The sequence below is a fragment of the Grammomys surdaster genome, unplaced genomic scaffold, assembly GCF_004785775.1.
Source record: "Grammomys surdaster isolate TR1022 unplaced genomic scaffold, NIH_TR_1.0 65, whole genome shotgun sequence".
Classification (NCBI taxonomy): domain Eukaryota; kingdom Metazoa; phylum Chordata; class Mammalia; order Rodentia; family Muridae; genus Grammomys; species Grammomys surdaster.
In genome coordinates this window covers 17,742,812-17,765,276 of record NW_021604567.1, presented here as the reverse complement: position 1 = coordinate 17,765,276, position 22,465 = coordinate 17,742,812, and the positions used below count along the sequence as shown (strand labels likewise).

The following is a 22,465-nucleotide window of genomic DNA, read 5'->3' as shown; positions in this document are numbered from 1 at the left end:
TTCCTCCCTTTTATTTTCCTAGCACAGTACACCAGAAGTTCTGATGTAGACAGAGGGTGGAAAGTGGAATTCACAGGACTTTATGGGATACAGTGACATGGGGGACATTTGAGGTCCCACCTTAGGTACTGGGGGTGGGCAAAAGGGGAAAAAGAAAAAAGGGCGGGGGGGAAAGAGAGGTGATGTAGGGGTGAAGGGTGGAGGGGGAATCAGCCAAAGTGAAATGCAAACGGAAACGCTTGCTTTCTAAGCTAAATATAAGACCGAGGAAGTTATAAGATCCTGTTTATGCTTTAAAAAACCCCCCCCAACACACACCTTGATGCTTACACAGGAGACCCTGGAAGACAGCAAGAGGTGAGATCAAGACTTGGATGAAGGTGACAGAAAGTAGAGATGGGGACAACGCTGAAGGCAGACAGGGTGGGATCTTCGATGACCTGCACAGCAAAGGAGGAGTCACTCTGCTGGGCTCTGCTTGACGCTGTTGGTTGATGGCTCCATGTACTGAGGCAGGAATGTAGTGGAATCAAGACTTTACTCTTGACTATTTTCTTGCAGGAGAATTTGAGGTGGGGTTATACAGAGGCAGTGCTATGAGCCTGGGGAGATGTTTGCACAAGGAACACGCATTTGGGTTCTTAGTCTGCAAAAAAAATTTATGGTTTTTGGAATGGATTAGGTTACTAAAAAGAGGGTAAACAGAAAGAAATATTCATTCTGAAATTTGAACACAGAGTTGAGAAGCATGAAGTAGACAAAGGAGACAGAGATGAGGCGTCAGAGGAAGAGGAGTGTTTGGCAGGAAGAGAGCGTTCAATGCGCTGAGTGCTGCTAAGGATAACTTAGAGGATAACTTGTGTGAATTAGTTCTCCCTTCCCACCATATGGGTGCTGGGAATCAAAGACCAGAGTCAGGCCGAGCATGGTGGCAAACACCTTCTCCACTGAGCCATCTGGCTGGCTATTTGCCATTTGGCAGATGGTTGCCTCTGACAAATATCTAATGCCGTCCAAAAGGGCTCCAACATCTTCTTTGGTGGTTGGCCTTAGTTATCAATCTTACTAAGTGATGTCAATGACTAATGAAACACACCTGAGAGTCCGTAGCATGTTTCCAGAAAAAAACTGTTATAAAGGGACAGTGACTGGACATGTGTGAGGTGCCTTCAGAGTTGGGTGACACCTCCCAACGGGTGATCCAGATAAAAGAGAAGTCTGAAGCAAAGGCTGAGCAGTGTACACCCCTGCAGCCCCTGCCTTTCTGGGGATGTGTATCACCATGTTGCAATTCTTCATTTACATCAGACTCTGATGTCTTCTATCTTTCAACATGAGTTAATGCCCACGGTTTGAGAGAGATCTTCTAGGTGTTCATTGTCAGAGAGGACCTGCTCACCCTCCTGGACTTGGTGGCTACATGATTGCTTGCCTCTTCAGGTTGCTGTTGGAGCAGCTACTTTGGAAGCTAGTCCGACGGGTCCTTCTTCCGTTCCTCTAGAGAGCTTTGCCCACTACAACTCCCAAATCAGGTCACCCGGAGTGGGTGGGGTTTCGACACAGGGCGCATGAGTAGTCCAGCATTCAGACTAACCAGAAGGAGAAGAGTGACCAGTGGTTTGGAAATATAGGAAATACAGTGGAGAGATTTCAGTAGGATGAATTCAGGGATTGGTGGAAGACAGAAAGGAAAAAGAATCCTCATCACTGTAAAGAAACTGAGGTTGGCAGGAGGCAAAATGGAGTAATTCTTGCTTCTGTGATCATCACTTTACTTGTTGCTGAGTTGACTGGAACCTCTGAACCCCACAACACCGATTTATCCTGTCAGAGTTCAAGAGGCCGGAAGTCCAAAGTCAGTTATGCCGGGCTGTGATAAGGTATGGACGGGACCCTGGAAACTCTGGGGAGAATCCGTTGCTTGTCTGTTCCATCTTCTGGTGGCTACTGAATCTTCTCTGCTTGTGGTCACATCGAGCCTGCCTCTGTGGACAGGTGGACTTTCTGTCTATGCTGACACCCCCTTTGCCCTTTGCCAAACTCTTCTAAGGACACTTGCGACTACACTTACTCTGAGAGAATCTCGCCATCTGTAGACTCTAATCACAACTGGCAAAGACCCTGTCTGTGCATGTGTGTGTATGTGTGTGTGTGTGTACTTGTGTGTGCACATGTGTGCTTGTGTGCGCGTATATACTGACGTACAGGAAGAGGCAAGAATTCTGAGGACCATTATTCAGTCAACTGACTAGGACACAAATTTATTTCTAAAATTTTGAAATAATCTGTCGGTAGAACAGTTGAGCATTAGACTCAACACATTCTGCACTTTACTACAACTTGAGATTTAAAAACCACTTTACTTTTGTAATATTTGTAATATTTAATATGTGAATGTATTAAATTTGTAAAAAATGTATAAAAATACATAAAAATCTAATATTTAAATGGGCTGTCCCTTTTTCATAGTAGAACGGTGACTAACATTAACTTCTAACTAGTATTTGAGGCAAAGACATGCACATTACTTTCAAAAATAGCTCAACAAATATTTAATGACATGAATAGATTTTTCCATAGGCATGACCAAGTACCAGGGTCAATTCTTATTAGTTGCAAATAAACAGGAAGTGCCCAGTTTAAATGACTGAGATACATAATACCATGCTGTTGTATCGACCTGGCTTATATTAAATTTATTGCCCTAGATGTTATTCAATATGTATAAGTACATTATTTTGACATTTAAGTAATTTAATAAAATAATGTATATGGGTACATCAAAATGAATCATAAATTATGCACGTATGCAGTTGTAGATAAAGCCTCTGAGATGGCTGGTGTCTGGATTAAACTATACTGTGTTGTCTGTCCATTTGGATGTATTGTGTTGTCTGTCTGTCTGTCTGGCTTTTTCTGGCCGTGTGATGCCTTCTTTGACACCCCCTTTCCTTCAGGGAACCTTTTCTTGTTTAATATCCTCCTGTCTCTGTCTGACTTATTCAGCCCTGTTCATGCATCTGTCTATCTGAAAAGTCTATCTGTCTTACCTTGGAATCATCTGCATCTTTTCCCACTCTGGGAAAAGCTGGACCCTGGAGTCAGTTTCTACCTGGAGGCTATCAGAACTGCTAAAAACTGTCTGGAGTCTCTCCCCTCTTCCTGCCCCTTCTCCCTGCTCAACCTATCTCACAGGAACACAATAGAGAAAATGGAACTCACTAGTCTCTATCCTTTTTAATTTAACTGCGCTCACTCAAACAGACTTTTATTACAATACAGACTGATTTTTATATAATAGCCTTTTGTGAAAATTCACCCATTTGGCTTTTTTAAAAAATTAGCTTGTTTTTTGACAAATAATTCACATTGCAAATGAAACCCACCAGAGTCAAATGCACGCCTTTCTCCCCTAGGGCCTCAGTTCTAAAGCAATTTCTAGACCTTTAAGACGTAGTCTCAAACACTGACATCAGGGAGGAAAGTATTACACAATACATATTCACACACACAACTCCCTGGGGCATCGGCTCTCTGGTTCTTGCTGCAGCAGCTACCACACCCTTTGCAGGCTTGGGAGGGACAGGAGAGGAATCGACTAGGCCATTTCCTGGTGTGCTGCTTGCCTGTGACATCCGTCCTTCCACGGCTGTTGTCTCCTTCCAGCTGGAGCACGCTGTGCAGAGCACTCTGGCTAATGATCTAGTTCAAGCTCAACCCATTAGCTGCGTGATATTGGAGAGCTCATTTGTCTCCACAATTCTCTTTCCTCATCCTTAAAATGGACGACAACGAGCTACATAGTATCCACTGTACTGCTAAACTTGGGCATCACAACCTCTCCGACACATAAACATTGCAAACTCTAAATAAAATGTGGACCAATTCCCACATGAAGATGGCTTAGAACACAGAGTTTGCTGATGAGAAAGTGCTAGTGTGGTATATATTCATTTCCCAGATACTGATTAAAGGTTGTCCTTGTCCCACTGGTACACACGTATCTTTTCATTTAAATTAAGAGAAACACACAGCAGTGAAAAACGTGGTTTTCAGCATCCACTTAGCTTCAGAGCTAACTGCTCTAATTGTAACCGAGATGACCGAGTAAGTGGAGGTCATTTTTGGTCACCATGGCTCTGCCCGTACCAACCCTGCCATCACACAGCTCACCCTTAGAAAAGGCACACTCACCACAGGATGGAGCGGTGTTCCTGGGAACATAAATTGCATCTGCTGGGCAAGCATGGCTGCTGCAGTTTTTTGCTGGATCAAATTGTTCCTCCCATTAATTTCTAGCTGGGTTTTTAAGTGTGTCGGAGGATGAAGATATTTGCAGTTCTCTCTTGAACAGCGGCCCTGCAAAACAGACAATCCAGGGTTAGGGTTGCACTAGGGAGTTGGTAACACCATTGCCAACAATGTCACACTCATTACTTTCATTCTTTACGTTCCAAGGCAAGGGGAGTGCATGTGTGGTGTGTGTGTATGTGTGTGTGCACATGTGTGTGCATACATGTTTGCATGTGTATATGTGTGCATATGTGTATGCATGTGTGTGCATGTGCGTGTCTGCGTGTCTGTGTGCACGCACACGCATGCGTGTATACATGTATGCACGTGTCTGTGTGTATATATTGTGCGCACGCAAGCGTGTGTGTTAATGGAGAACGAATCAACGTATCAAATATTACATGATTATCCAGGTCCCTCCCCTTATCTTTCCCCCTCCCTTCCTTCTGCCTGTCCTTCTGCCAAACCTAGACAACTCATTTCAAAGGGCTGACAGCTATGAGCAAGGAGGAAGGCCTCCACGATCAGAAGCACACGCTGATCTTGACCCATGAGCCTCCCAGCTCGCTGCCCACTCCCAGCTCGCTGCACACTCCCAGCTCGCTGCACACTGCTTTGCACAGGCTTAGAATGAAGGTGGAAGGAAGTTCTACGTGTGTGACCTAGACTGGCCAAAGACATGAGCGCACCGCTGTCGAGGGTGGGCAATGAGGACAGAACTCCTGGAACTCCTGTGAGCTGGACAAGCATCCGCACGTTTGACACGTACACAAAGCTGCCACCCTGTCCCTCACCCGTCCCCAGGACAGGAGACTCTGACTTAAAGTCACAGATGACAGAGTAAGGCGCGCGCTCATGACTGTTACCCTCCGGACACGGAAACGGGTAAGATGAGAAAAACCATTAGGTGATGAGCACGTACAAACAGACCTGAAGAGTCACTGCATCTGGAACAGCAAAACCCCGAAGTTTGCAAAGCTACCGGTCATGTGAGCAGTGCATTTACGTGCGAGGTAGGCAGTTCCCAGGGAAGGAACAGACAGCAAACTGTGGCAGTCATTTGGAATATCAACATTCCCTAAAGAATTAGTCTAACTGCAACCTGGCAAAAAGAATATGAGTTTGTTTATCAGATTACAAAAAAAAAATTAAAGCAAGCGTGGTGGAGCTGGAGGAACGGGTTTGTTTATAGCTATTCTGATTTATAACATCTGGAGCTCTCTGTTTCTCTAATTCCAGCTGCACTGTTGGCATCTGTAGCATCTCCTTTAGTGAGAATTTCCCCTTGAAGGCATGGTGATGGGCAGACCCGAGTCCCACGGTCAGTCCTGGTGGTCTGTCCATCAGGCCATGCCATTCTGAAGCTCCATTGACAGTGTGAGCGACTGCCCCAACTGTCTTGGAGTGGACATGAAAAGGAATTGATTTCTCATGAATCCTTAGCGTCTGCAATATCAGTTTCTCAGTCTCAAGTTCTTGTTGTGGCTTTCTTATTCAGCTTCCTGGAGGCAAACAGGCATCCTAAGGCTATGCCAACCGTATGGACATCAGGGTAGCTGGAGATGCCACTACCCCGGCCCCTCTGATGCTCCACAAATCCGTGTTTGATTGTTTCTGTCTTGACTTCTGAATCTTAGTTCCCCTTAGTGCTCTGCCACTTCCCAGGGTCCCCTGATTCCTATGAATTTATTTCAGCCATCCTTTACTTTACATCTCTTTTCTTTTCTCTCTTGAAAATCCCCCCAGCCTCCTAGTTTGTTAAAATTTAATCTCCAGGAGAGCATTCGGATGGGCTCAGCTCCTTCATCTCTGCATGTGGCCTGCAGTGAGTCAGCTGCCTTGATGTCAGATGTCCAGATGAATTCTGTCATCTGTGAAGGAAGGCAGTGACAGGATCTGAGACACAGCTACCTCCCCTCAGCCTGGGTGCAGAGGGATTAAACAAAAAAAAAATCCTTGTATAAAAACTAAGGCAGCTTCGGTGATCTCAGTTTCAAATCCCCAGCCGTCTACACTGCACTGGGCACCTGACACCCAAGAAACCGTGCAGACCATGCACACGTGAGTCTGCGTACACAGGTGTGGGAACGGGCTGGATACAGGGTGGAGGGACGCAGGATTCTAAGAGGGAAGATGGAACCAGCAAAATGTCTAACATGCATCAGGATGGTAGATGGCTTGGGGTATAATTATCAATTTGATCAGTAATCTTCTAATTCGATGCTTTGTTGCTACTCGTACAGATTTCAATTGGCTAGAAAATATGGCTTTCTGGTTGCTGCTGCTACTTCTTCTCACAACTGGAACCCTTAGAGAACTCTATTAACCACTTTCCTGGTGATAGAACGTGGTTTATAACATTAGATTCATCATGTATCAATGGACCTCCCTTTTCACAAGAATTAATTCAATTTCCTACTGTCCTGTCTCATACACTCTGAGTGCAGAATATTATTGATCATCAGTGTGCCCGGCAATTTATACGTGGTTATCTCATTTTCTCCTTACAACAGCAGTGATGATTCCCTCCTTCGGAGAAGAGTAGATGAGGTCTGAGGAATGAGATAACACTTCCCAGACCATCTGTGCTAAGGAGTGGGCTGTACTGTACACCCATGTCTCTCTAAGTCAGTTCTACCAGATATTAGCAATGGTTAAAATCAGGGAGAGAAACAAATCTAGCAAATGTAGCACTATCCTTCAGAGAACAACAGGATGCGGGACAAATGTTAGACGTACTGGTATGCACGTACGTGAGGATGTGGAGCCAAGAGGTCATTATTCATTAGGCCTATGTGTGGATGGTGAATAGGGGGTCAGTAAACTCACACGCTGGGCTCATAGCTGAGCTCAGCCTTTCCCCACCTGTATACATTAGATTGAGTGATGATTTTCTTAATTTATATTATATATGTCCAGGGCTCCATTTGAAAGCTGCACCATTATGCAGCTGTTAAAATTAAGACACGGATAAAGTTCACAGAGCTGTCTGGTATACAGGAAGTTGAAGAAAAAGCATGTGTATATGTTATTTTGTTTGGAGTAAGTCTAAGATCGCAGATTTGCTACTATTCTCAACAGTTCTTCGCTTCTCCCACTGGATAAGCTTTCGGATCAAAGAACGATAAAGACTAATTAATTGTTATTATTCCCATATCATGTCTGGAGTTCCTTTCAGCTCAATAGAATGTTTCTGCAACAGTCCCTAGATAAACAATGTGGACCCTAGATCAGTCTGGCTGCAGGGTTTTAAGGAATGGTGTCTGTGGACATCTCAGACATTCTAATTCCATCACTGTGAGACGCCAGGAAACAGAATCTTAGTAAGAGACCCTATCGGACTCCAAAATCCTACAGGAAAAGCTACTGTCAAAATATAATGAGCTATCTGACACAGTAAACAATTTGTAGAAAAATTCTTGTGAAGGCGCAAGATTTCTCAGGATATGCATCCTTGCACAAAACAACTGTTGATTATCACAGCAGGTTGTCATAACTGACTGACATGGGCAGTGTGAAGATTTGAAAGCATCTCCATAGACCACCATGAAGCAAAACCAAAGCGTCACAGACAGTGTCTCCTGAGGTTAGCTCAAGAAACAGACACAAAAATGTACTGGTATTTTTTCCCTGTGGCTGCTGGGCGTATTTATTGTTTTTCTTCATTTCAATGTCTCTTCTGTTTTGCTTCTTGGTAGAGACATTTCTCAGGGGATGCAGAAGCAAGGCCCAGCCCTGGGAAAGTGGTGTGAGATGGAGTTGGGGGCACACCACTCAGGGATCTTCCAGGGCCTTATAGTAACTGGAAGCTGGAGCCCGAGCTGAGGCCCGTGAAGCAGGCTCGCACTGAGGATTGATTTGGAGCCAGCAACCCAAAGCTATAAGCTTATTTCACTTCTTGTGAGAGGCACTTGCCAGGTGCAAGGATGGGAGATGGTTGTCAGGTTCCAGGCCAAGTCATGGATCCACCCGACTGATATGTACTGCTAAATATTATGCCTAGTGCACATAGAAATGAGCACAAACACCACACACCCTCTTCCTTCATGAAGCCCCGTGGGCTGTCAGTAAAGATGATGCTGACCAAAATTTGTGTATCACACATTATGAGATGTGTTCTGGAGGGGACGCTGAGGAACAGTCGAAGAGACGTCCAGAAATGATAAGTGTTCCCTAAACTGAGAACGGAAAGGCCAAAGGGCGTGTGTTTGATGTGCTGTATGAACTGTGCACGTATGTTGACTGTACGGCCGGTGCACATGTTATATGGTTCTACGTGTTGTGTTTGGCACGCTCACGTGTATTGAGTATGCGTGTGGTGTGTTGCTGCATGTGTTAGGGGAGGAATAAGATATAAGGACAGAAGAAGAGAATATGCCACGGGAAAGAAGTACGACCCATCTGGGAACATGCGTGTGGCTTCCCAAGCTGGAGCCCAGTGTGAGTGAGTTGAGTGGGAGTTGGAGAGGTGAGAAAAGATGAGGCAGGAAGCAGTGGGTAGAAGGCAGATACGGAGAACAGCGAGACTGCAGTTAGGGACACGGTCTTCATGGTAGCATGAGGAGACTGACACGTCTGCTTCACGTGTGGCAGTCCGATAGGTGCCGGCCTCACCTTCCAGCGCCACATCACCAATTCTACTGTTGTCTGTATGACTTGCTCAAAAGTCCTAGAAGAATTCTGACTGGGTCTGTGTGGCTCAGTCTGCATTCCCAGGCAATCTCTACTCCAGGAAAGTTTAGCTTAAGGATGGTGGTTACAATGAGGTTTAGATTTTCAAGCAGAACTGAATTTATTAAAATAAGCAACCATGGGAGGGTTTCAATACGGAGAACCCACGCCCATCTGCAACAGAGTGAGTGCGGTAAGACACCGAACGAGTGTACCATGTCTTTGCAGGACAACAGACTTGAGCTATCAGAACTGAATGGTCATTGAGTTATAGGGCAGGGGATGGAAAAAATGTAGCTTTGGCAAAAGGAAAAGACTACAGAATCAGGTTAGAGTAAGAAAGAGCATAAAAGAAAAAGGTTGATTTTTTTCTTTCAATTGCCTTTTTTTAATAAAAAAAAAAAGTGATTTTTAGAATCTTTTCCCAGGATGCTTCTAATTGAGAAAGTCACCTGGAATACGGGAGCAAGAAAGAAAGCATTAACTAAGGAGTAAAAGACAGGTGCTCAGTGTATAGAACTAGCAGACATTGTCACAGCGCCCTCCCTGTGTGTGGATCTACAGTTTGAATATAATAGAAACAGTGACTTGATGAAGAATTCTCATCGTGTGTTTGCCTCGGCCACATGATGGGTCATGGATTCTGAGAAGGTCCTTTGAGGGAGACGGGACTCCGGGTGAGCCCTAGCTCCCAGAGCTGCTCTTCTGAGCTCCACCCCTCCCAATTTTGCCTGGTCACTGAACTCTCAACAGGTTAGCATGATGCTAGGGACAGGCATGCAGAAGGCAACCACCAGGGCAGATGGTTTGTGCTCTCAAAGTAGCCACTGGAGACATTCTTGCATCTAGAGCCCACTGTGGGCCACAGAAGTGGTTCCTGGGGAAGTTGAACGCTCTGGACCTAACCTATGGGCAGGAGACAGCCAGGGAAGCCTCTCAGATTCCAGGCATTCCGCAAGCTTCCTGAAACCTGCAGTCAGGAAGTTTGCCCCCACCCAGGGTTACATTCCTGAGTTCACTATGTGGCCTGGAGAAGTAGTTTAAATTAAGGATTAAAAAACAGACCCAGACAGGGAACCAGACCACTAGGTTTTCCAGTCCAGATCTCCTCTTGTTGCTGGGGGCACTTAGGAAATGTGAAGTACTGCTTCCTTGAGTCCCATTGGCAAATGCAGATACTGTTGCCAAACTTCATAGCTTCTCAATAAAAATTCAGAGTTAATTCATACGCAATGCTTGAACAGCGCCTTGGCACAGAGTAAGCGCTATCTAAAGCTTTATTATAATAATTATCATCATCATCACCATTAACCCCTTCTTAACTCAACGGGTAATGATACGTATTTTAAAATGGCGCTCTACTGCGTGAGCAGTTTCTCTGCAGCTATGATTCTGTCTGGGCTGTGTACCAAGCTCTTTAACCCTTCGTTACTCCTGTTCTCACACCCGGTGCCAACTTTGGATACTTATCTTTTCAAAGGGCCTTAGATCTGTCTCTCTTTACTATCTGTCTCCTCTGCCGAGACTTGTCAGGGCTGGTCCACACAGTGTGACTCACCCAGCGTTAAAGCAGTTAGTGTTACAGTTGGAAAGTCCTGACTGTGGCTTTCTCCCCAGACGGCCGTGGGAACTTTTACTAGTACCGTGTAAAAGGCTATGTCTTGGTTTTTCTCATCTACGAAATGAAAGCAGTTCTATCCTACTGTGTCAATGTCTCCTAACAGTTGTCAGAGCCCGGGGACAGCAGAAGTCGCTCCAGAAATATACATAAAAGTCTGAGTACTGTTTTTCTAAATCTCTGTTCTCGAATCCTCCCAATCTGGTGAAAACATGAAGTCACATAAACCAACAGTTACAGTAAAAGGTGACTTTGGGGACATCTGCTGGCCATGGTCCAAAAATGTGCTGAGGATTATGAGAAGTCGGTCTAGCCAGGTGTGAGGAGAATCGACAAAGTATTGGGTTCAGATTGATTAGGACCAGGAGGATTTATTAAGCGCTGACAGCACACATGGCTCAGAATTGAAAGCCCTCATCTGACAGACCACCATCTTGATCCTTGTACTGGAAGTGGCTCAGCAGAGATTTCCAAAGAGGCTCGACTGGCTGGGTGGGCCAGATGTTGGCAGCCTCAACTTCCCAGTAGTTTCAAGGTTTGTGAAGCAGGGGTAGCACGGGATGGGAAACTGACTACGGTTTGAAAAGGAAGCTACATTTTTAAAGGTTCATTATTCCTAGGGTTCAGAGTCTGGTGGGCTGAACTTAACATTTGACCGGAATTCTTGCATGTAAAAGTGTGGTGAATGGCTTGGTTATTTACATCAGAACTTGATTTATGACATTAATGATGGCCCAGAAACAGCTCTGCTCAAAGTAACTGACACAACAGGCTCTTAGCCTTGTTTTGAATTTAAATAAACTAATTGGGCCACATGAGTTCTTGTATTATTAGCTCCAACCACACAACACAGCAGATAAAATACAAACACAACAGGGGCTGGAGCCAGAGGATGCTGGAGGCTTGGGAGTAAATGATAACCAGATCTTCCCCTGACAGGGACAATGTTCCATGTCACTGGCATTGGGCAGATCTAAAGCAGGTCCTTTCTGCTCATTACTTGGTTCAATTCATAAGGCCATTCATCTTCTATAGACTTTCTATGTACTAACTTCTGGGTAAATAGCGGAACTGTTATACTTGTTAAAGATATTAGAGTGGGATAGCTGCAGGTGTCTCTCTTCCCAGAAGTGTTCCTTTTCCTCTGTCACTTCTCAGGTGTGGAAGAAACAGGCAGGAAGCTCTGAAAAAGATTCCTAACTGAGGCTGATGTGTAAAGGCAGAAACCACAAACTCCGGCTGTGCCTCCTCCAGTGACAGCACAGCTGGAGTTCAGCAGCAGAGCTGGGGTTGGGGACACATAGGTATGTGCACCTGCTGCCCTTGGGGACACATAGGTGTGAGCACTATGCTGCCCTTGGGGACACATAGACGTGTGCACCTGCTGCCCTTGGGGACACATAGGTGTGTACACCTGCTGCCCTTGGGGACACATAGGTGTGTGCACTGTGCTGACCTTGGGGACACATAGGCATGTGTACCTGCTGCCTTTGGAAACACATAGGTGTGTGCATCTGCTGCCTTTTCTGCCCAGAAAGCCATTGGCCACAGGTGTCATTCTCCCACCTATACCAACTGTGGTATACAGCCAGGGTGCTCCACAGGGGTGGGGCACTAACCTGGAGAGAGCAGACTGACATTGCTGCTTCTCTGAAGCTGCATTTAGGGCAGATGTCCATACTAGAGGGCTGGGGGAAATGGAGGCTGCCTGTCCCTGGTGTGCTCTTCAGGCAGGCTGTGGCAGATTCACTGAAAGCCAAGGAACTGCCCACCTTTTTTGGAGACTAGTGGTGTTGGCACATGCCTTTATTTTTTCGACAATTTTAAGTAAATGAACAAAAGTAAGTGGAGAAGAAAGGTAAGAGTCAAACCCCTTGTGTTTACTGTCTCAAAGCCTGTGTGAGCACAGGTTCTTGAAATGAAGTGACTGCCTGGCAGCTTCGTGCCTTGTGGTGGGGAAGGGTGTTCACTGTTGTCTTGATGGTTGTGCTTGCTTCTCCTCCCTCTCCCCCTCCTCCACATTTTATATGTTAGAACTGGAAACCTGCCAGTCTGGAGAAATCACTGAAACCAAAAATAACGACCAAATTCTCTAGAGATTCGGGGAAACAAATTTCTGGGCAACAATTGCCTCGTTTGAAAAATTTTCCAAATCTATTTTTTTTTCTCCACTAAAATATACATGCCTTCCGAGTCACACGGGGTGTTTGTTAGTATAGACCACACTATATATCAACCTAGCAAGAAACCCGTCTAGTAGCCACCTGTCTAGTGGTGACGCGTGGCTTTTTCTGATGCAGTGTTCAAAAACGTGTGCAGTGCCGGGGGTGAAGATGGGGTCCATGAAATATTCACAGCATGGCTCCAGAGATCTTGCTGTGGGGGAGGGGAGGCCTCTTTTGCTCCTTCATTTGCAGAGCCCACAGCACTGACTTCGACTGCTCACTCAGTGGCATGCAGTGAAGGTCACCAATGGCCTTCTTTCCCCCTTTCCACAAGAATGTGCTAACCCTATCATGTTCCACACTCTATGCCACGAAATGGTAATTAAGATTTAGAGTGTTAAAAAGCCAGGCACAATGGCACAAGCTTGTAATCCCAGTGCCTGGGAACATGGGGACAGATGAGTGGATCCTTGGGGCCCTATGGCTAGTCAGCCTATACCAGTTGGAGAGTTCCTGACCCATAAGACACGCTATAACAAAATACAAGGTAGATGACAGCTGATGTTGTCCTCTGGATTGCACATGTGCACATACACATGAGCACACAAGAGCAGTCGTATACACACACACACACACACACACACACACAAACAAACAAACAAAAGGTTAAAAATGGTGAATGTCACAGTGGGTTAAATACCAGGTGCCATTCAAACACACTTCCAGGAGCTTGCCAGCCTCAGCAGAAAAGGCTGGGTATGACATCACAGTCTTAATCAGATTATGTAGTTAAGGGCACAGGGTCCTGATAGGAAGCAAGAAGTGTCTATTTGGAGAATAAACGTTTAGCTAATGGTGGCCACCATTTTATCACCCATACTACCAACTCCAGAGGCTGGCCAGTCCCCAAGGATGTGCTGTCTATACAGAGGTACAGTACGCTACCAGCACAGCCCCTGCTACTGCAGTGGTTTTCAGGCTGAAATACTGTCCGGTGAATCACCTGCCTCAGGGTGGTGGGAAGGGTATTTCTGGAATTCATAGACAGATAGATAGCCTTAAAGGGTGACATTTAGCAAGTATGCACTGGTGTGTCTGTACCATTTGTTAAAACAACGAATACGGTTCTAAACAGAACATAGCCACACTCCCAAGCCTGGTGTTGTCAAGTATCTCTGTCACTCTTCTGTCTGCACACACCTATGCCACCCCCAAATTTTGGTACTGACTAGTGCAGGATCTCAGCCATCCAATAGTTAAACTCAACCTAGCAGGGAGCCTCCAATACGGAGCTTCCTTGCATTCTGATTGGCTGGTGTTCAATAGACAGGTACTTAAGGTAACCTAGAATGAATGTCACAACTGGTGATGAGCATTTGTGATAAAGTCACAGGGCATGGCTGTTCCTTGTAGAAGAGGTGGGAACGCTTCGCAGGAGGGGAAGGGAGAGGCTTGGACGTCATATAAATAGTGCTAAGGGAAAGAGTGGGCTGCTGGGGGGTGGGGAGAAAGATGTGAGGAGAAGGGAGAAATACTGGAAAATAAGAAAGCAGGGAGACATTCCAACAGTGCAATCATGCTGAATCACAGAAGAAAAAAAAACCATTCTTCTCAGGTTGTTCTGGCGCATTCAGTGGTCTGGGAACGACCTACAGATCCAGCTGAAGTACAGCGAGCCTGTGCTGTGTTCAGTAAGGCCAGGCTGGGTAGGTGCAGGGCAGGCCTGGCTTGCATTGTCTGGAGAAGCAGCATAGCAGTTACTGGGGACATGGGGTGGGGGGTTAGTGTGTCTCCATTTCTTTACCCATCCTGCAGATGGTTCCTGAGCATCTGCTCAATACCAGAAGCCGGGTGTGGAACAGCACACAGGACGGGGCACCGTGGCCTTGCCCTTGACGGAAATAGCAGGGAGTTATGTAATACTGCACCTATCACATAACAGGCAGTTTCTAAGCACTTTCCAAAGATCATTCCTACTTAATCTTTACTACAAGCTCTTAAAGAGGGACTGTTAATAGCCCCGTTTTATGGCATAGAACAGAGGCTCAGGGAGGTAGGGGTAACAGCTTCCCAAGGCCGCACAGCTCATAAGCAGCAGACCTGGGCTTCCATCCAGGCGAACCGGCCTCAGATCCCTTCTGTCACCCCCTCTGCAGAACCATTTTTAAAGAGACTCACAATGCAACGATCACATCACACCTTGCAGAACAGTCTTCACATGCTGCTACACTGCTACACTGTTCTTACAGCTTCTCCACACTCTTGGGACTGCTGCCCCAACTAAAGAGTAAGGAAGGAAGAGTTTCAGAGAGACTTCCAGCACTTCCCAAGGTCATGTCAAAGTCAAACAAGGATGTGTTTTGATCTGCCATTACTAAATCATGAACCCTGTCCACTGCCTCTTGGGGACAGTGGAAGAGGTTCCCAAGTAACAGATTTTTGGCTCCACATTTGAAATTTAGTTTAAGAAGAAGAGATGACCTGGTATTATAATGAACTTTTAGGTGGGCATAATACGGGGTGACCAATGTTCTACATTGAACTGTGTTTCCATGAAAAAGATACACTGAAGTCCTACTAGCTGCTACCTCTGAAAGCAACAGTGACCTTAACTGGAGCTCACCGAGAACTAAATGAACACCAGGTCCTTAGGTGAGCTGAGCCAGCCTGACTGCCTGCTGCCCCAGTGCCTTTATTTTTAATGTACATTTTTTGCACCTGTAAGAACTGTGCTTGCATACACTAGGCACGTCTAATGTTTCACCATCAAGCTACATCCTCCCAGACCTCACCCGGCTGTGTGTGTGTGAGTGTGTGTGTGTGTGTGTGTGTGTGTGTATATATGTGTGTGTGTGTATACATACATATATGTATATATATATGTGTGTGTGTATCTCAGAGTTTTATTTTATACATATACATATATACATACATATATACATATATACAAATATATATAGCAAGCATCAGAAAAGATATCATCTCACCAAGTTGTCTGTCTGCTCTAGTGTTTTTTGAATCTGTGATCTTCCTGCCTGCCTCAGCTTTCAGAGTAGCTGAGAGTACAGGCCCATGCCATCTGATCCAGCTACTTGTCAAACGGGAGAGCTGCACAGAAGGAACATGATGAGGTACAGGAAGGAGATGGCAACTCTAAGGCAGGGAACGTCTGAGGTCTCCAGATAGGCGAGAGGCAGGAAAGTGATTCTTCCTGGAGACGTAAGAGGGACCATGGCTTTGCTGCCTTGACTGTGCACTTCCAGAGTGGATTTCCATTGCTCTAAGCCATCCTGTTTCCAGTCCTGTTACAGCAGCCCCAGAATCTAGCCAACATCTAAGAAACATACACTTTGTTTCTGAGAATGGAGATTCCCACCTCTACAGTGTCTGGCTCTGTGGACTCCTTTCTTTAATTAACTTGGGTAACAAGATCACCTTACTTGTTTAGAAATAAATCACCACTGTTTGGAAATCTTTATCAAGCCCAGTGATTTTCTACCAACGAAACTAGTCGGTCTAAAAGCTACCCAACTTCTCATATGGAAAATCTAATAGGAGAGATTTATTTTAGGAACAGACAGAAATGTTTCACCGAGGAGCTCATTAGTAATTCAGGAAGGCCTACTGAGTCTCTGAAGATCTATTCTCCAAGAGAAATGTTGGGATAATTCTTAAATTCTGATTACAGACAGTGACTTGATAAAAAATGGTCCTTGGTATTAAAATTGCATGGGGGGAGGGAGCCCTCCAGTAAAAAAAAGGAAGGGAAAGCTAACAGACAAGTCTGGGCAGCATTCTGCAGTTGCTGGGCTCAGGTAGCCAGGCATCTGTACCATCTCATCCTTGAGGCGAGGCCACCTCCAAGGGTAGTTTGAAACAATAATGGCGGTAGGAGAAACGGGAAGACACTGCTTAGGCACTGCCTACTGCTGTGGTCACCTAACTCATTGATTTCTGCTTATCCTGACCAAGGTCCAAGTTCCCAGGACAGCATGACCCAGAAGTGACCCTGAATCTCTGTCCTGGATGTGCTGCCTTGGTACCCCAGTGTTGAGAACCACAGGGCGACTTTCTAAACCTCACTATTCTGCCTCCCATCAGCCATGTTTGCATACTGGAGAGCATTCCACTTGGCTTCTTCTGTTTTTGCTATCAGGTGTGGGGAGCTTGCTTACCACAGAACGCCTGGTTACACGCTAGGTTTTCTTTCTCAAAGCCCATCTAGACTCCGCTTGCTGTGGCCCATCTGGACACAGCACCTGTGGACTGTTTCTCAGACTTCTTGCTCTTTAGTATTTCCCTGAGGTGGACAACTGTGTTCACCACCAGCAGCTGACTTATCTTTGGTCCAGGTCAGAACTAACTCCTGACGGAATCCAAACAAACACCGAGCAACCCATCACTTCCCCTCCCTCTTCAGACTTCTGGGTAAACTGGAATCAATCTTCCTAGCAACCTCTAAGTGTGACCCATCCGTTGTTAACAGTTGGATGTTTGATTGAGAACAGTTCAGAAATTGCCTGTCAAATTGATCTATTTGCAAACTGAACTGATCCATTATTAAAGAGAATAATAATGAAAAATAGCATTATTCATACATACATACATACATACATAATACACTTATGTATATGGTAGTGATACTTGACATCATTTGTTGACCGAATATGTACCATTCTGTTATTGATCATTAAATGGTTCTCTTCAGCTGCATGCTAAACATTATGCTGGATGTTTTGCTTAGTAGTAAGAGATGGAGACGCCTCCACCAGACAGATGGCAGAACAAAGTCCTGCACAGACTATGGTTCGTATCCTTATGTGAGCACAGCACAGTGACCCCAGAGCCCCTGCTCTTAATTACTGTTCTTTCATATGTCCATATCATCATCAGAAGTTACTACAGCCATTCAAATCTTGCAACACACCAAGCCCAGTGTGGAGTCTTACGGAAATGATCTTTAAGGTTCACAATTAGCCTGTGTGGCGGGGCTTACTTTTCAGTTTCAAGTACAGGAGCCAAGATGCTGGAGGTTAACTTGCCCAAGGTCACACGCTGTAGTGTGTGCAAGGGGAATGTCCCAGATCTGATCCCACTCAGCTTAGCTTAAGCATCTGCTATGAATATACATCACTGCCTCCTGCCATGTGTCTAGAACCACGCCAGGCCTAAGGGCAGACAGCTATGAAAAACGAGATGTTCCCACCCATGAGGAACTCTAGATACACAGACCTGTAATCTTTAGACATGGGGACAGAAAGGAAGGACAGTGTAATGATAAGTTATATGTGAGTCTGACATTAGCCAGAAGGGTCTGTGTAATATTTCATAAATCATGCATCTTTACAAATTCAATTAAAGTGATGGAGTACATTTTATAAATCTGGTTGGATTTTAATATATCAAACTAATCATCAGAGAGAACGACCCTATCAGGCTGTTTTGTCTTTTTTATTTACTGGAGCTGAAGGTACTACCTGGTAACAGGCTCTGGCCTGCCCCGTTAGAGCAAAAATGAGGTCCTAGATTTCAGGCATGTAAACCTGGAGAAACTGCCTAAAATGCTAGTTATTCTGACACTTGTACCTTTTAGACATCCATCAGTGTTTTCTTTACTAATAACCAACACCTAGAAAGACGTGTCTCTCGATGAGTGCACGGTGTCTCTCTTCTCTCCTTTCTCCCATTTTGAGCTGTCTGCCAAAGTCTAGCTCAGCTGATCTGTTTCCATTTGATTGACTCCCCACCCAATCCCTAGGGTTCTTGAGAAGATAACTTGTGTTTCTTTGCATGTCTGAACGGCACTTGACCAATGGACAGTGTTGACGAGGGTACAATCAGTGTCGATGCTGGATTCCATTTTGAATGTACTCTCTAAGCTCCTTGCAAGCGGAAACTCACTCAGACTTCCATGAACAGCCAACAGTGAGGAACACACGGCCCCAACAAGTCCTAAATCTGTGCTTGATGAATAGATGAGTTTTGAAAGACAGATTTCCCAAAGCAAGAGCCTTGTAAACTCTGGGGGATGAGTGAGACCAACGGATGAATGAAGAGACCATGAACATGACCCGAAAGCTACGTCTGCGCTTGGCAGCCCTTGTACTATGCATAGGAAGATCTGTCCCCCATTAAACCAAAGGTACTATTGCCAAAAGGTTAGTTAAAAAAAAATAGATTCAATGTATTCCTTCAAGTGAAACTGCCAACAAGGTTAGAGGTTCCCACTTTATCAGCAATGCAACCATCTACATATTAATACAATGGCTTTTAAATAGGAGCATGGGTTCCACTTTAATAAAGGCTTCCTCTTTGTCCAGTGTCTTACATATGTTGCTTCTGTTTCTTACAACAACTTTGGGACCCTGTTTTCTCATCTCTGTTCTGGACGTGGAGTCAGCCAAAGTTGGGAGAGAACTGGCCTAAGGTGAGTAGCTTATTAGTGATTCCAGAGCTGTGGGTGACAGTAAAGACTCTTATTCAGTTCTCTACAAAGCCAAAGGGAAACACTTCCTCAGGCTCTGCCTCCACTCTCCACCTCCTCTCTACTGCCCAGAAGCCCCTGGATACTAGAGTTTGAGCCCGGGTGTTCATGTTGCTAATTGTTTCTACAAAGGAAACTTGACAGCAAGATGATTCCAACAGCAGTGCCCTTGCAGTGACTATGCTACCAGTCCACCAGTTCATCTGTCCGTCCGTCCATCCATCCATCCATCCATCCATCCACCCATCCATCCACCCATACATCTATCCATTCATCCACTCATCCATCCATTCATCCACTCATCCATCCAATGCTCTCCTCAGGTCTCTGCACATAAATGGATGTCCCCCTGCACACACATGTACACACACACACACACACACACACACACACACACACAGTGCAAGTACAACAGCAGAAAGCACTGAGGAGGAAATGCAGTATGAGGGACCTAAAAGGTGAATGAAGATTCACTTTAGGAGTTTCACTTTAGGATGCTGTGCCCAAGGAAGATCTCAATGTGAGTAGTCCTACGCTGTGCGAGAGGTTCAGGAGGCAGGGCCCCAGTGTTCTTGGAATGGCCGCCAGGGTGCATCACTGGGCCAATGTGTGAGGAGTGAGAAGAGTCAGGTGCACAGAAGGTGTGGCTTTCATCAGGAGGTCTTGGCTTTCACTCTGGTGAGATGCAAAATCAATGGAGGGTTAATGCACTGCACTGAATGACGGAGAGGCTTCCATGTCCCTCGCATATTTTTTAAATGTATTAGCAACTTTAATAAATTATGAGGAAGTGCATTATGTCAAACTTGCGATCGCTAAATACTGCTGATCTCATACAGAACTCCATTTAGCACTGCCCTTGTGATAGGAGGGCGGGTCAGAGCTGAGAGAGTCTGGAGAGCTCAAATACAAGGAGCTCAGAGGCAGTGGGCTTCCTGTTTCCAGGATGCCAGCCCTCCAGCCCCTCTACGTCCCCTCCTGGAGAGGAACAGCCTTCCCAGAAACCTCATCTCAGGCTTAAGATATGAGCATCTGGGAAACGACCAGGTCACTGCCACAGCCACCACTGGGAGCTGCATGGAAGGGACTAAACCATCCATTCTTATGGCAGTCTCAACTTCTCTATGACAGAACAGGGGAGAGGCCTGGGCACATCACCATCATCCCAGTTTGAAACTCACTCACAGGAAAGTGTAGCCCCCCAGTGCCCACCACTCAATCTCAACCTTCTGCCGGACACTCTGTTCTTTTCTTCTCTTTCACTCTAGGTTTCTTGCCTTGAGTTCCCTATGCTGCTGAAGATGATCTTGAACTTCTGATCCTCCTGCCTCTACTCCTTTCACCAAGCAAGGATCAACAAGTTGTGTAGGCCACACCCTGGTCAAATGTGGCTCTGGGGATGGAAGTTGGGGCTTTGTATGTGCAAGGCAAACACTCTCCAGAACCAAACAACACCCCCAACCCTTCTCAAGTTCCTCTGTCTTTTCAGTTGCCACGGGGCTCCATTATCTGATTATCAGGTCAGTTTTTTTCTGCTCTGTCCTCCAGGCAGAGGCAAATGAGCCCCAAGGGGACAAAAATGGGTAGGGAAGAAAAGCAGGGCCACTGAACACTGCTGCTGAGTACACAGACCAATAATTCAGCTTCTGTTTTTAAATTTTAAGCTAATCCACTGGATGAGCCCTTAGCCTGTCAAGAACAAGGCTGAGAGGGAGTCACTGCCCTTGTGGGCAGGACTAGAATGTCTACTTTCATGTTGAAAGTCCTGAGGTACAGGTCTTTACATCATTCTGCCACGTGTACATGTAATTTCTCCTGGGAACTTTCTAGAACTTACTTCTTCCTGAGGTTCTGGTTATTCTTCCCACTGAGCATTGCTGCTCCATTGGATGGTGGTTTTCCGCCAGGTCTACGTGGTCACCCATGCCTGTGTGGACCAGCTGTAAACAAAAAGCTATTTGGAAAGACCCATGTGACAATGTCCAGAGTTATAAATCCTACTGTGAGATACACAGAACACAGACACCAGTGTAATCCTTGTGGTTTGAGTAGGTATGGTCCCTATAGACTCATGGGTTTGAATGCGTAGCTGTAGAGAGTGAAACTATAAGGAGGTGTGGTCTTACTGGGGTAGGTGTGGTCTTATTGGAGAAAGTGTCACCATGGAGGTGGGATTTGAGGTCTTCTATGCTCAAGCTACGCTATGTGTGGTACACAGTCTCCTTCTGCTGCCTGAAGATCAAGATGTAGAACTCTTAGCTCCTCCAGCACCAGGCTTGCCTGCATGCTGCCTTGCTTCCTGCCATGATAATAATGCACTAAACCTCTGAAACTGTAAGCCTGCCCTAATTAAATGTTTTCCCTTATAAGGGTTACCATGGTCATGGGGTCTCTTCTTCACATCAATGAAACCCTAACTAAGACAAGCAATAATTGTACCCACGGAGGTTTCTAGAAGGGATGGTCTCCTCTAGAGATGGTGAAAGCAGAGGGAAGAAAATTCTATGTTTAAAGATATATTTAAAAATTTCAAAAACCAACAAACAAAAAATATTGTCAAAAATGGAAAGTCAGTTGCAAGCTCCCTACCGATGGTTGAATTCTAGCCTCATGGTTGGAACAAATCGTACACATTCAGACAATGTGAAGAGGAGACACTGCAAGGGTCCCCAACAGTGGACTCATTTCTCAGTGGTGTTCCCTATTTTTTTGCTCAGGATCACAGTTTGTTGCGATTCGAACAACACAGAAAGCATTAAAAATGCAGCACAGACAAATCTGTCAGTCACCAGCCCCCAGTAAAAGATGGCAGAGTGAAAGAAAATAGTAGAACCCTAGACCCTAGGAGCCCATGAAATCAGCAAAAGTCTCAGAAGTGCTGAAGGCAGATGAGAAACATCTTTGTTTTGATCATGAGGGAATATTGGATTTTTATTAATGTCGTTTTCTTCAACGGTGGAAGTGATCTGTTCTCCTACTCTATTATTGTGTACGGCAGTGAATCTGCTTTCATGTGCTTGGAAGGACTGTGCCCACGTCTGGGGCAGTTTTTGACAGGCACATCAGAACTTTCCCTTTATGTGCCATTTCTTTTCAAGCTATTGCCTAGGCAAAGACTTTTCCAGGATGTTCTTCTATGGCATGGGGGTTAGAAAATGCAAAGACTTACAGTGCTTCAGCCCAACACCAAGCACGAATAATTGGTCATAACTGTTTGCCGTCAATGGGTGGAAG

The 22,465-nt window shown here is 45.4% G+C and overlaps 1 protein-coding gene across 4 annotated transcripts in view; it reads right to left on the bottom strand.

The window, feature by feature from the left end:
- Positions 1 to 22,465, bottom strand: part of Mbnl2 (muscleblind like splicing regulator 2) — a 155,869-nt gene that overhangs the window by 50,534 nt on the left and 82,870 nt on the right. For all 4 annotated transcript variants that reach the window (XM_028770897.1, XM_028770888.1, XM_028770907.1 and 1 more), the window contains exon 3: positions 4,195 to 4,359. In XM_028770897.1, the coding sequence (XP_028626730.1) occupies positions 4,195 to 4,359 (165 nt within the window). The remainder of the gene's footprint in view (positions 1 to 4,194; positions 4,360 to 22,465) is intronic.